At 40.0% G+C, this 15,325-nt stretch overlaps 1 protein-coding gene across 2 annotated transcripts; it reads left to right on the forward strand.

The window, feature by feature from the left end:
• Positions 1 to 2,487: 2,487 nt before the first annotated feature.
• bdh2 (3-hydroxybutyrate dehydrogenase, type 2) lies at positions 2,488 to 7,506 on the forward strand. 2 transcript variants are annotated; one of them, XM_063218976.1, is made up of 10 exons: positions 2,488 to 2,562; positions 3,112 to 3,204; positions 3,932 to 4,010; positions 4,454 to 4,550; positions 5,306 to 5,414; positions 6,080 to 6,140; positions 6,330 to 6,443; positions 6,575 to 6,633; positions 6,883 to 6,975; positions 7,072 to 7,506. In XM_063218976.1, exons 2-10 carry the CDS (start codon positions 3,133 to 3,135, stop codon positions 7,123 to 7,125), a joined length of 738 nt encoding a protein of 245 aa, XP_063075046.1. In that variant the 5' UTR covers positions 2,488 to 2,562; positions 3,112 to 3,132; the 3' UTR covers positions 7,126 to 7,506. The 2 variants fall into 2 exon arrangements, with proteins under 2 accessions (XP_063075046.1, XP_063075045.1); XM_063218975.1 differs by having other exon boundaries at positions 2,522 to 2,594.
• Positions 7,507 to 15,325: the final 7,819 nt, after the last annotated feature.

The raw sequence follows: 15,325 nt of genomic DNA on the forward strand, positions 1-15,325 counted from the left end.
GTGAAGAAGATTCTGATGAATGCTGTCTCTTTGCATCGTGGCGTGGTAAGGGAACAGAGTGCATCATGAGACAGTGTGGGGGGTGTAAAGGGGAGCGTGTCTATGTTCCCACGGCCCATTGGTCCCACAGCCCATTGGTCCCACATCACTAAGACTATTAACATTAATTTTTAGGCCCATTGGTCCCACAGCCCATTGGTCAAACAGAATATTCCTGCTGCTCTATGTTCCAACATTTCTAAGAATTTATTGAGATTTAAGCCCCATGTTCCATTGTAAGAAGAAAGACACGTTGTCTTAGTTTAGACGGAAATGTGGGAACATGGAGTTGTGGAACATAGGGCCTATATTTTAATAATTTCTCAAAAATGTGGGAACATGGAGCAGCAGGTTTAAGCTGTGGGACATTGGGTTGTGGGAACATAGAGCTGACCTCGGTGTGAAAGTAATCGTGCTGGCACGTTCATATTTGACCTAATGGCATAAAATTCTTAACTCGCAAGTTCATATTCGTGGTTCGCCAGCCGGGAACTCGTAGCTAGTTTACACACATCCTGGTTGCACTAAAAGTTGATTTCTGTTGACAGCACTGGGCAACAAAGCTGTATACATACATATGAAATGACTGATCAAAATGCCATGTAACAAGCTTCTCCTCGAGACTGCAAGATGCCGGTGAAGGCAGTGAAATGCAAACAGTGTTTCAGGTACGTGAAAAGGTGTGTCCTTAAGAGAACTGTGGATATGACTTCCCCATGTGCTTTCCTTCAAGCGCATTTGGCTACTGAGTCATGGTAGCCACATAGCCTGTTGCATCTAATGGGTTTTCACACCTGGCCCCCTTTAAGCGCACCAAACTCAGTCCTCTTTAAGTTGACCAAAAAGCGAACTGACAGCAAAAGGTCTCAGTTCTGTTTTTGTTCATATTGTGAGTGTATTACAAAAAGAACTGGCAGATCTTTCTTTTATTCTCATCTTCTTCTCATCTTTCTTTTTTTTATCACACCCGGTGGTGTAGAGCCCTCCTTAAATGATTACACCTATAGTCACAAGTGTAACTTGTCAGAATTCACAAGCCAACCGAACTGAGACCACGTCAACGAAGGTCTCAGTACGGTTCGCTTCGGAGGGGTCTAGGTACACTTTGGAGCTTTCACATAGGCGGCAAAAATGCTGAGTCACTACTCTGAGTTCGCTCAGGCGACTGAAAGGGACCAGGTGTGAAAACGCTGTAAGATGCAGCAGGGAAACTGAAAGCTTTGGTCAGATGCTTCCCCACCATATTACAAAACATAATTTGAAAGGCCAGTAGCCAGAAGACATAAAACTGAATAGGGTGCTTTTATATAACCTACCCGGCGAGAGTGACCTGACCTCCGATGAAAACTGACCTTACCATGGACAATATAATTCTGTTCACCACCACAAGATCCTTTACAAAAGGAAGAAAGTGAAAAAATATCGTATCTCTGTCACTGCTGAGATAAGTTATCTGGGGGTTGATAAAGCGGTCCGCCAAGGCCAAGACAGAAAAAATACTGTGTAGTGAAGCAGAGGTTTTGCTGGATGGTCATGGAGAATATTAGCAACTAAGTGTTGTTCCGAAATATCAGATGCATCCTCAGTTCCTCTGTTGTGCACTTCTGAAACTCAATCATGGCATCAGCGACTCTGCAGGTAATCTAGTTGACATGTTACCTTTTGACCACTTGACTTTTCTAAGTTTTCCCTCTTTGTTGATGTTTTTTGTTTCGCAAATATGAAAACCTGCATTATCAAAAGTGGTGGGCCTACATGCCGCAACATCAGAGTTATATAGGCCAAAGTAGAAGTACTCTTAAAGAAGAAAAAAAACACCAGTAGTATGATATTACAAAGTTGAAAGTATGTAATGTCATACCATTGTGCTGTTATTACATTTGTAGTAGGCCTACTTCTACTTCTACTTTCTACAACTCTGCACAACGTCTTCAGTTCAATTTTAAGTAACCAAATGTTGTGGGGTCCTAAAGGCTTCCTCTCCTTGCACATAGGCCTAATGAAGTGTTGCAGGGCTGTATACATAGATGACATGCTGATTTGTGATTTCCAAATCATCTATGCAGCGCCAGCTCTTTGCCTCTTGAAGTGTTCACATGTGCCTAGTTGCCAAGTTTTTATTTAGACAGATGCAAAATTGGTGATCAGTGGGTATTTCTCAAAACCTAGTCTGCACACTTCCAAGTGTGCGCAGCCTAATTAGTCACGCCCAGTGATTGGATACTCCATAGAGTTCACCAAAGAGTATCCAATCACTGTGCTTGACTAATTAGGCTGAGCACACTTGGAAGTGTGCAGACTAGGTTTTGAGAAATACCACAGTCTTTATCTTCACATTTCATTTGCTATAATGCAGGCCTAAAGTACTATCAGGGGTCTTGTTTTGGGATGGAACTAGGCCTACTACTGGGACATAATAGGGAACCTAAAGGCCTCGTGACTCCTGCGACAGCTATCCAAGTATCCAGTTGAATCACGAGAGGTTGATCACGTGACGTCCCACCCCCTCGCCTGTCTGAGGAAGTAAGTTGTGCACATTGAGAAGTCAGCGTGGAGTGAGTAATTCATATTTCATACAGTAATGGCCTTGTGAATGCACTATTTTGGAAAACTCGTGTCAAACTATGCTCTACACTCCTAAACAGATTACGCTGCTGTATAGACTAGCACGTGTGCGTTTTGTGTCGTTTGTTTGTGTCGGTGCGCACCCAACAACAGTGTTGAAGGAAAAAAATGTATACATTTGACTGCCCATACATTTTTTTAATAGTAGCGACGCGACAGGTATACATTGTATCAAGTGTTCTTAGCGATGGCGCATGTTATGCAACGCATGCATGCTTGAAGATTTCCCTACTGTCATTGAGCCTGAATCACATGGCAGTTCATTGACAAAAATGCCTCACTAATATGGTTTGATATAATTTTATCGCTGTCCCAGTGTGTCGTGATTGACATACGTTGCAAAGTATGTAGGCATATGAAGTAATGCGTTGCGTTGTTGCTGGAGAGCGCACAGTTGTTTGCATCAGTAGGCCTACATTTTTGTTAATTTCTTGCGCTTCTTGACAGTCATAAGAGCAAAGAACGGAGATGGGTCGACTCGATGGGAAAGTAATCGTGCTGTCTGCTGCAGCGCAAGGGATTGGCAGGGCCTCGGCAATAGTAAGTTTCAACTGCAACCGACTCCATTCTCTTTCCTTTAGCTTCCTCTCCCTCACCAGAGCCCTATCATATTCTCTGTTAATTGCGCACACAGCAGGTGTGTGACCTGTTCTCATGAGCCAAAGGTCAGGTGTCCAGCGGTGATAAACTTTGGCTGTCAATTAGTAGTGGACTATCATTTCAATTTCAATTTATTTGTTTAGGGGGATAGCCCCTTGAGATAGGATAGTTTTCGAGGGGGTCCCCAAATTTCACATTACTAATTAGGCTACTGTAGGCCGACAGTATATGAACAGATAGAATAATTTTGTATTGAATATGAGATGCTAAAATGTCTTGTCTGACAGGTGACATTATTTTCAAAAGCCCCATGTGTGCGGATTGAATCCTCCCCTTACACCTATTGTTTTTGTAAATGCAGCAGTGGCGTGCACACACATTTTGGAGGGTGGGCAGGGGGCATGTGGAACTTCTGGCTGTCGGCTGGTTATTGTATAAAGACATTATTATCAAACACTTTTTATATTTTTAGATGGTCCTGTCACCATGGACTACAGTGAATTGTAAAACGTTCAAAATTTGTATTTTTGTCCAATAGTGCAATGGGGCAGGTGCTTTACCGTCTCGTCCCTATGCACTGTCATGAAGTGCAGCATTTGTTGAAGGAAAAGGAAACTGTCCAAAAGTTGTTGTTTGTTGATTTTAAACTAAACTAATGCTATTTCAGGCATTTGCAAAGGAAGGAGCACAAGTAATTGCTACTGACATTAATGAAGAAAAACTGAAGGAACTAAATGGCGTTCCAGGTACAGTCCTTTTCATTGTGGCTAGTTGCTGCCATCTTGTGGACAATCAGTGTAATGTTTTGGTCAGGTGTACCTCAAGCAAATTGCAACAACCATCACACAAAATTGCTGCTGCTCTATCATGGCAACTGGCTTGCAATAAAAGTCCATCAGATGATTTTATGTGTAATCTCTACCATCTTGTTTTATCAAAACAAGGCAAATTGCTCTGTAAGGAGTGGGGTAGCTCTGTGACATTGAATGACCGTATCTAAAAAAAATGACTTCTGCTAGAAATATTTTGTGTGTAGGTGCATATGGGTTTTGTATCTTAAAATTCAAACCAATGAAGTCACACATAAACAAATGCAATGTACACATACATGGTCTTTTTTCCATTAATCTTTTGTGAGTGTAATTATTTATTTTATTCACTCATTCCAAAACATTTTGTTTTATTCAAGGCATTAGGACCAAGGTTGTGGATGTTACCAACAGGGACCAAGTTGAGGCCCTTGCTAAGGAACTTGATCAAGTGGACGTGCTGTTCAATGTTGCTGGGTAATTTACTTCAGTCAAGTATACTGTGACAAATGCAATGTAAATGTGCACTGTGTAAAACGTTAAGTAGTTTATTTACAGAATTCGTGCTGCCCATTCAGAAATGTTATTTTTTTCATTAATACTTACCACCACCATCAAATTCGAAGTATTCATTATGACTGGGAAAATCACACTTTTCATGCATGAAAAGGGGGCTCTTCTACATGTCCGCCATTTGAAATTTCCAGAAATAGACCTTTTTAGCTGCAAAACATACAGTATTTTGCTCATACTAGTAAAATGTATTACTTAATTGTTTATTAAATATTCATGAAAAGATCAAATCTGGCAATAGGCAGCACAGTTTCAATGAGCAGCCTAGTTGTAATATCTACTCTGGCCACCATCCTACACAGTGCATCTTCAAAAAACCAACCAATGCAATACCAACATCTACATTTCAAAATCCAGATGACACCAGTTAGGTAATCAGTGTTGGACTCAGCAATGGTCACACTCATTTCTTTTCCTGCTGTTAGGCCTACATTATTATGCTTAAAACTAATCTTAGCTGTTGGTCTCTCTAGTCTGTAACAGTGCCAGAACCTTTTAGTCAAAGTTAAACCAAAGTTCCTTCCTGTATAAATCTCTGGTTATACGGTTATATATGGTTATATGTCGTCAAATCCTACTGACTTGTCAGGTAAAGTTGGTAATCAGCCATGCCCCTTTTGTGGTATCTCAAGTCTAACGTTTACATTATTTTTCTATAGGTATGTTCATCATGGTTCCATCCTGGACACTGAGGAGAAAGACTGGGACTTTACAATGAATGTGAACGTCCGCAGTATGTTTGTGATGATTAAGGCCTTCCTGCCCAAGGTGACCTTGACCTGCATGTATCCTTCCTTCAGAGGATTACCAAGTGAACACATGCTGCCCTATTTTCTTTCTGTTTTGTTCTGTGGTTTTATATGTATGTTTAACAGCAGCAGCAGCACTCGTTTAGCAGTTAACAGACGTGTCCTAGTCCGGCTTATGCACTGCCATAAGACTTGACATGTAGGGGTTAACCCCTAATCCCTTTTTAGACCTAAACACTGACCAAAGTGCCTCAAGATGATTGTTATTCCAAGGATGCCTTAATGACTTTGAATAGGTGTTAAAATGTTTTGTGGCAAAAGTTTTCAATTAAATGGTCTTACCATTGGTTGTGCCTTCTTACTGTGTCAGCTTTTGAAGTTGCACAGTTGTATTTAAAAAAAATTGCCCCAAGTGGTTCTACAAACTAATGTTTCCACAAAGAGCTGTCTCCACTCAACTCCACTCTGGGTTTTCCACAAACGGTGGTCTCTACTGCTCTCTGCTGTGCAAATAACGTCGGAGGGCTCATCCCAGTGCAATGATTTGAATGAGGGGAGGGGAATTATACTTCCAACCTGTTGAACAGCCAGAGATGAAAACTCTCGTTTCTTTAAAATGTATGTATACGTATGTTAATACCTCTTCATGTTTCTCATTGCATCTTGCTTTCTATTCTTGTTCAGATGCTTGCTAAAAAATCTGGAAATATCATTAATATGGCATCGGTAGCCTCCAGCATCAAAGGTAATTATCTGATTAACAGGCCCATTGAAATGTAAGGGACTATGCATAGAAGATTACTGTGAAGTCAAAAGACATCACGGCATATGATATCATATTTAACATTGTAGGACAATATAATAACATGCAGTACTGCCATGCTTGTATTCTGCTCTCGTTCTGTGTTGATCTGTCATTGTGTCTAAAATGTAGGTGTGGTGAACAGATGTGCCTACAGCACATCCAAGGCTGCAGTCATTGGGCTTACTAAATCTGTGGCGGCTGACTACATTGATAAAGGCATTCGCTGTAACTGTGTTTGTCCAGGTAGGTGTTAAGGGCTGAATTGAATAACTTATATGACCGGTGAAACTACTATGTAATAGCATGGATTTGGAGAATCCAATGCATTGTTTTGAGTCATTTCTAGTCACTCACTCTATGTATTTGCCTGATAGGAACCGTGGACACCCCATCGCTGAGGGATCGAATCCAGGCAAGACCCGATCCTGAACAGGTACTTAATTATATTCTATATTAACATTGCAATGATTACACATTAAAATGAAGGTAGGCATGCATTGATGGTATTAAATAAATATGATCCGGTTATAACTGTCACCTGTTATGGAAAACAACAAGCATTTACACATAGCTTCAGAAAAAGCAGTGGTTCAAGTTCAAATTCAATGACTGTGTATAGCTGGAAAAAACCCATAAACTCATTGTCTGTTAATAATTATTTGTTTTAAATGATCCCTTGCAGGCCCTGAAAGACTTCCTTGCAAGGCAGCCGACTGGTAGAATGTGTACTGCTGAGGAAGTTGCGAATCTTTGTGTGTATTTGGCATCTGATGAGGTATGTTTTTCCTTGATATAATGCTTAAAACTATTGGATGTCACTAGTAGTAATACCTCATGGAGTTAAACCAACTTTTGTATATTTGGTTCACAGTCAGCTTATGTCACTGGAACTGAGCACATCATTGATGGTGGATGGAGACTTTGAAGATTGCTGCCGGACCAGCTGTCATTCACTCCAACTGCTGTCATCACTGTGATTTTTCTTGGTAAAAATATGTAGCCCTATGTGGAAACACAATGCGGAAATAGAGTGCACTCAATTACAATGTAATGGATTTCTTACTTGATGTACTGTATTATAATCATAAACTGTTTGATGCAGGTATGGCATAAAATGCAACCTTTTACAGTATTTTTATACTGTACATGTTGTATGTACTGTCAACACGCCACACTTTGACAGGTATCTTTCATTAACCACTGCTGATATTTCAGAATAACTTGACAAATCTTTACCACATTGATTGCTCTATCATTTTAAACAATCAATAATCTTGAACACAGAAATACAGTAGTTCAGAAATAATGCTCATTTTTGGTGTCTCATATTTTTTCAATTTACAGTCCATACACCAGACTACTGACTGATAATCCCCTTCAGTATTCTTTTGCCATATGTGCATTTTATAAAATAGGCTGACTTCCATGAAACATGCATCACTACTGCTGAGTACAGTGGAAAGAAAAACAAATTAGGCCTACCGGGATATGGTAGGTGTTTGCAGTTGACGTGTCCTGGGCAACAGTAAGATCTTAAGATGGCAACATGGAGTTGCATAAGTGGCAGGATCCCTGTAATGACCCTTGACGATCGACCAGGCACCTGAGAGATCTAGGTCAGAGGGACTGATACACACCCTTTCTGAGAGGGAAGGTCAATGAGCTAAAGGAAAGTGAGCTAATGGAAAGTGCCTGGAGCATGTGTAAGAAAAAGCAGAAACTTCCTACTTTGTGAGACATAAGTAAAGTAGCCTATCATTTCTTAAGTAAAACAAGTTAATGTTTGAAAGGTGTCTAACATTTCACATCAAACAATACTCCATGTATTGTTTTCCAAGGATCATTTTCTCTGTGTAAAGCTTAAAGTGTTTATAAGAAAATGTATACATTTATTTTTTGCAATTTCAATAGTAGCCATCCATCGAATAACTTGACATAGTGCAAAGGCAAGTGATGGATAGCTAGAGGTAAATATATAGGTTTTTGATTACCCATCAAATTGCAGAACAAAAGAAACCCTTTTCACACATTAACGGTACATCCCATTACACCCCTTAGCCCCACAACTTTCCCCTTCCCCTCCGTTTTGCGCGTCCACGTGTAGGGGTAGTGGCTTCTTGATTCACGTTCAGACAGAGGGGTAGGGGTACGGCGAAGGACTTTCCACCCCTCCGAGCGGAGATTTTCCGACACCTCACTCCACGACGGAGGGCTACGACGGATTTCCCTGAATGCATTGCGAATGCCTTGAAAAATCGCCGGCAAGCCGCGGCATCCACAACAGCACACAACTTTAAGTACTATTTTCGCCACAATTGACTGTAAAGTTGTTAAGTTGTAATAATTACTCCATTGTACTAAGTTCAACATTGTCCTAATGTGTGATGGCCCCTTTCTCCATGAAACGCACATGAAAAAAATTGCTATTAACGTCAACCTAATGCATGGAATTAGTGACAGCTGTGAGTGTTATTTTGCGATTGTGGAAGTGGTCTCAATTCGTAGAGGTTGCGTTTCAAGCCCTTCACCTTGCGGCTTTGTTTGAAAGCACGAAGGGCAAGAGGAAGGTGTAGGGGTAGGGGTAGAGATCAGTAATGGGAAAGGCCCTTAATACATAGGAATAGGCTTTTTGATCCACATTTTTATAGTCATTACTTTGATGAATGCACAGGGCATTGCAAAGCTCTCTTTGGCCATTCCAATGCTAGATTTATGTTGTGCTAACGCCTCGGAAGTCAAAGTAGCTGCATGAATTTTTCCATGACCTGTTATTATGAATTCACAATCAATTGTTGGTAACACTTAAGAATAACTCCCTATCCACAGCTTTCACAACACTTTATTAATGAGCTCACACTTACTGGACTATGTCCATCTATAAAGGACTTACTGTGCACCTTGTAGGGAAGCTCAAATCTCAGTATACTTCGTATAATGACAATAGGAGAAATATCTATATAAAACAACAGTTCTCATATGGTATATACTATAAAAGTAAATCATTACTGGTACTCATTACTCATTTTCTTGATATGCAAGGCACACAAATAGTCTGGGAGGAAGGATAGTCTACCATAGATTGTGAGTGGTAATAGTAACACAACTCATTCCCACTACACCATTTTGCATCATATTGTACATGACCTCAGAAGGCTCCACATGTTTCAGTTCTACTATGTAGTTGTACAGTAGAGTGCAGTGCAGTGCAGTACAGTACAGTACAGTACAGTACAGTAGCATACAGTAGCATACAGTACGGTGCAGAATAGTAAAGTACAGTACAGTCGCGTGCAGTACAGTACAATAGCATACAGTACGGTGCAGTACAGTACAGTACAGTTTGGTATATCACATTACCGTACAGTACGGTGCAGTGCAGTACAGTATGGTGTATCACATTACAGTACAGTACAGTACAGTACAGTACAGTACAGTAGCATACAGTATGGTACAGTACAGTATGGTATATCACATACAGTACAGTACAGTACAGTACAGTACAGTACAGTACATTACAGTACAGTAGAGTACAGTACAGTAGCATACAGTACGGTGCAGTAGAGTACAGTACCATACAGTACAGTACAGTACAGTATAGCAGAGTGCACTACACCACAGTACAGTAGAGTACAGTATCTTGATGACGTTTGGGCTAATTTGACAGGTGTATCCCTCCAAAGCCAATGGGATTTCCACATGTTGTTTAAAGTTTTTGAAAGACTTTTTGAGTGTGTGAGAGAGGGAAAATGTTTTAAACAAAGGACCACACCTACAAATAAAAAATAATGAGAAATCATAAATCAAGTGGTTAGGTAGCCAACATGTCATCTAGGCTAAAGGCCAAAGTACATAAAACAGACATGTTACCATTTTGCTGTATGTATGGTGTATTGCATGTTGATTATTCATAATTTCCTAAGCATAAAGGCCCCCATCACTCCATAGTACACTAGGACTTGAGATATACATATCTGAACACAAATCAGCATACATTTTAATTTGTAATGGCCTTATAGAGATAGATCATCCAAGCTGTCACTGACACTTGATATGTGCATGTATTCACGTCATTGATATGAAAGTTGAATATTTCAGTTGGGCTCCTAGGCTTAAATCATTGATCAAAGATCAAAGAGTGCTTTCTGGTGAACATTTGTGCCAAATTATATGATTCTATCCCTAATTTAACTCTTCTTGGCCTTATTTACAAGTTGAGACGTGGCCATCTTGAAAAATGGCGGCCATCTTGGATTTTGAGTGGCCAATGCTCTTTTGTGAAAGAGTGCATTCTAATGAACATTTGTGCCGAATTGTATGATTGTATCATTAATTTAACTATTCTTAGCCTTATTTACAAGTGAAAAGGCTGGCCATCTTGAAAAATGGCGGCCATCTTGGATTTTGAGTGGCCAATGCTCTTTTGTGAAAGAGTGCATTCTAATGAACATTTGTGCCGAATTGTATGATTGTATCATTAATTTAACTATTCTTAGCCTTATTTATAAGTGAACAGGGTGGCCATCTTGAAAAATAGCCGCCATTTTGAATTTTTGCGTGGCCAACGCCCTTAGCTGAAAAAGTACATTCTAATGAACCTCTGTGCCAATTTCTATGCTTGCATACCAAAGTGAACTATTTTTGGTCTTATTTGCTCCGCTAACTGTGCACCTTGTAGGGAAGCTCAAATCTCAGTATACTTCGTATAATGACAATAAAGGCTTTCTATTTCTATTCTAATTCTATTCTATTCTCTGGAGGAGAAACTTCCATGACGATTTGACTGCGTTGTGTCTGCTGTGTTAACATACTATTTCTTGTCTATTTATAGGCTAAACATTTGTAAACATTTTGTTGATAATTAGTTAATGTCTGACAAAGTCTGTATGAAGCTGTGAATAGGTAGTTATTCTAAAGTGTTACCCAATTGTCTTGGTCATGTTTAAGTCTACAGGCAAATGTCATGCATAGGGGGAAAGCTTAGATTCTCTTCTTTTAAATGACATGCATCTGGAAATGTGAGGTTAGACAGGAGTAGGCATCTGTTTTTGCATGCATGGGGCTCACACTGATACTGTAGGGCTCATTGTAATGAGAGGCTAGAGGGGTATTCTGGACAGCATCTTGCTCAGGGAGTGAGTAACTGGCAAGTATTAATTCCAAAAGGTGTCATGCATTTTGGTCTACTCTCCCCTTAGCTTTGAGTAATACTAAATGCAATTCATTATAATGCGTTGCCCATAAATTCATTCCACAGTTACTTCTTGCAACGTCAGATTGCTTATTTGTTGCAGGCTGTATATAGCCTGATAAACCAGCCTAAATGTGAGACCGGAGTAATTTAGTCTGGCCCCGATGAATGATACCTCCGAAGATTGTTGATGAGAACAACCTGTTGTTTTTTCAAACCGTGCCGGCACTCTGACCAATCGGTGATCTTTGCCGTTGATGTGCTTTCCCAACGGTGTTGCGAGGTTCGTCGTCAGTACCCTCAAAACCCCGCCCGGTTTAATTCAAAACAAATCGCTGCGTTGTGATTGGTTTTGCCAGACTCAGGGCACAACGTTCAAAACATTCTCAGATCCGGGGCCAGACCCACTCGCTAGCTAACATTTTTCAGCGTCCAGCGGGTGGCGCTGGTTTACCAGGCTAGGCTGTATAGGCTATTCCTTTCATAGGGCAACTACACAATAACTGATTTGAAACTAGAAGTGAGATTGAAACATAATAAAATGAAGTAACACTAAAACGTATGGTGAGGGGAAAGTGCTGCGTTCAGAACCGTTTGATTACAGAACAGGGTTGACCCTCATGATGTTGGCCGTGTTGTGCTGGAGCATGTGATTGGCTACACCGCTACACCATCCCACAACTCCGCCAACTGCATTCCATTCATGTGCTACATTCTGCATCTCTTCATCTTCTGGCTATCGCGACAACAATGCTCATAGGACCTTATTCTGGTCGATCCCACATACTAAATGACTTCTAAAAGTAACTTTTACTAATAATTAATATTTAAGACCAGATCCAGTGGAGTAGTTTGAATTCAGAAATGCTAGGTTTATTTGTTTAACATTCTAACATCTCTTATGTACCTAACCTCCTTATGAACTTAATTTGCTTTTAGCATCCTTTTAAAATTCTTTACTTTTTTGCTTCATCCTTGTGTTGGACATTGCTGTCAGTGTTGCAACTGTACACTGCACCTTGATGTTTAGTTTAATTTCTGCTACTTTTTAATGCATAGTCCTCTTCTTTACTCTGTGTAGGACAATGCTATCAGTGTTGCAACTGTACACTGTCCCTTACCCTGTCCTTGTTTAAATTGCTCAGGCCTTCTCCCATTGTCTCTCCCCCCCTCCCTGAAGAGGTGTTACAAGCAGGACAGGTAAAGGCAGAAGAGACCAGAACAAAGCAAGTATGTATATTTAAAAATCCCTCACATGAAGTGGGGTCATATGGAATGATGTCACATACAATGGTAGTTTTAGCCAATAGCAATCAACACTAGTGATTCATAAGTATGCCCTGGAGGCCTATTGGTAAATTAACCCATCCATTGTTCCTTCAACGGATAAAATGTATCAGATTGGGGGCAATATTCAGATACCTTCACTTCTCAGAGGTGGATGGCACCTAAATTAGCTGTGTTTCTGCATTCCTTAACTCAGGAGGCAGTTTGTGCAGTGCCGTTGGACGTGTGGGCCCTGGATAGGTTCACCCCATACACATACAGATACCTACCCTAAACATGGCATAATCACATTCTCAATACAATATCAGCTCACATGACGCCCACTCATTTTTAAACCCACCTCAATTTTCATTTTTCAATTAAGCTACACATCAAGTGCAACTTGAACTTGAGATCTTGTTTTTACAATTAACAGAACTACCTGTAATATTTTGTTCCTTGGAATGCAATAGGCCTACATGGAGTATTGTTTGGTGTGAAATGTTAGATTCGTTTCCAACATTAACTGGGTAATTTCACGTGAAAGCAGACACTTTGGGACCCGACCCACACGGATTTCAATCATACTGGCTGTGCCTGTTTAGTAGCAAGGTAGCACCCCAGAACTGCATTTTTGTTCATCTGACACCAAAATTAAGGGAGAAACAGACTAGCAAAGGTTTACATGTGAGGGTAGGACACTATGCATTAAGCCTTGATTATATCAGTCAGTGTAAGTCAAAAAAGGATGTCTGAGGTATTGTTTGAAAGCTCTTTTCTGGCTCTACAAATTACTCATGAGTGGAGGTGCAAAACGCACACCAGAAACAGAGGTACTGGCAACCAGAAAATACAATTGCAGGAGGAGAGAAGTGCCGCACACTCTCAAGTTAAATAAACAGTTTTTAATGTGACAACGTTTCGGCCTGTCGGCCTTCTTCAGGTCACGTGTGAGAATTACAAATTACACATTTTTTTACTACAAATTACTCAAACAGCTTGGAATACAACAACCTTCAGAATATGAATTATGATACATTGAACAATTAAAAATTGAATATAAAAAAGTGTATATTTTAAAATGGCTGGTTTCTCGTCTAAACATAGCCTCTAAGGTCATAAACAACACCTGAAAATGGGGTGTTTGGTTCTTTATTCATTTCAGAGATAATGGGACATAAAGGTTGAAATGAGTTGTAATGAAGTAGTAATAGAGTAGTGTCTGGGACAGGGCTGGACTGGCCATCTGGCATAACAGGCATTTTCCCGGTGGGCCCTGCACCCATGTCGGTCCCTATACCAGGTACTCAAAAACTACACGGCTTCTGCCCATTGTCAATGGACACAGTGGAAGCTAGAGCATTTTAAGCATTCAGAGAAGGCAGGGTTGAAAGAATAAGCTCAGTAAAGGATTTTAAAAAAATGTTCAAGCATCAAAGGGTATGTTGTAGCTGTATATGATGGCAACTAGTGGCTATGTGTTGAGGAATGTATGCCGAGCACTGGAGAGGTGAAACTGAACTTTCTGCATCCTCATGGACCATCTCCATCCTTCACATATTCCGATAGACATGCCGTCATGTGATATTACTATGGTATCACCATATTTACTAGGTGATTTATATGATGCCATATTTTTGAGTCCCATTGTCTCTGAAATGAATAAAGAACCAAACACCAGCATTTCAGGTGTTGTTCATGACATTGCAGACTATGTTTAGAAAAGGAACTGCCATTTTAAAATATAAGTTTTTTTTATATTCAATTTTTAATTTTTCAATTTATGATAATTCATATTCTGAGGGTTGTTGTGTTCCATGCTGTTTGTGTAATTCGTAGAGCCAGAAAAGAGCTTTCAAATAACACCACGGACATATTTTTGTGACTTACACTGACTGATTAAGGAAGGCTGAATGCATAGTGTCTTACCCTCATATATAAACCTTCGCTAGTCTGTTTCTCCCTTAATATTGGTGTCAGATTCACACAAATGCAGTTCTGGGGTGCTACCTTGCTAATAAACAGGCACAGCAATTATGATTGAAATCCGTGTCGGTCCGGTCCCAAAGTGTCTGATTTCACGTGAGATGACCCAACTTGTTTTACTTTTTTTTTTCAATGATGGTAATTTATGTCTCGCAAAGCAGCTCATTGACCTTCCCTCTAATAAAAGGGTGTGTATCAGTAGGCCTACCTCTGACCTGCCTGATAGTTTCCAGGATATAGGACCGCTGGCCTGTGGGAAAATAGCTTACAGGAAATGCTGTGAGAGTTAATAGCATTCATTTAAACTGAAAATGTCCACTGAAACGGTTGGCTACATTGAAAGGTTTATTTGTTTCAGATCATTATAGGACAATGATGGTATCAAAGTTGATTGAAAGTTAAAAAAAACAACACTTGAACCAGTCTCATTTACATGTGTGTGTGTTTGTTATCGCTTGAATTGTTCATTCATTCATTCATTCATTCATTCAGTCAGTCAGTATTCATTCATTCATTCATTCATTCATTCATTCATTCATTCATTCATGTTATAATTAGCTGGGGCACTACTAGGCCTACTAGTCTCATGTCTAGCCACCATTAGGCATAGGCCTATCTTAAAATGGCACTGTTGTTCTGACCGAACAGGTAATAAAGAAAATGTCCTGGAAAAAAAATGTCTTAA

Source organism: Engraulis encrasicolus, chromosome 16, assembly GCF_034702125.1.
Source record: "Engraulis encrasicolus isolate BLACKSEA-1 chromosome 16, IST_EnEncr_1.0, whole genome shotgun sequence".
In the NCBI taxonomy this organism is placed as follows: domain Eukaryota; kingdom Metazoa; phylum Chordata; class Actinopteri; order Clupeiformes; family Engraulidae; genus Engraulis; species Engraulis encrasicolus.

Excerpts from the sequence above, each read along its gene's own strand:
- bdh2 (XM_063218976.1), top strand. The coding sequence starts at position 3,133 with ATGGGTCGACTCGATGGGAAAGTAATCGTGCTGTCTGCTGCAGCGCAA. Across the intron at positions 6,141-6,329 it reads GGTAGCCTCCAGCATCAAAG|GTGTGGTGAACAGATGTGCC; the intron begins GTAATTATCTGA and ends TCTAAAATGTAG. Across the intron at positions 6,976-7,071 it reads TGTATTTGGCATCTGATGAG|TCAGCTTATGTCACTGGAAC; the intron begins GTATGTTTTTCC and ends TTTGGTTCACAG.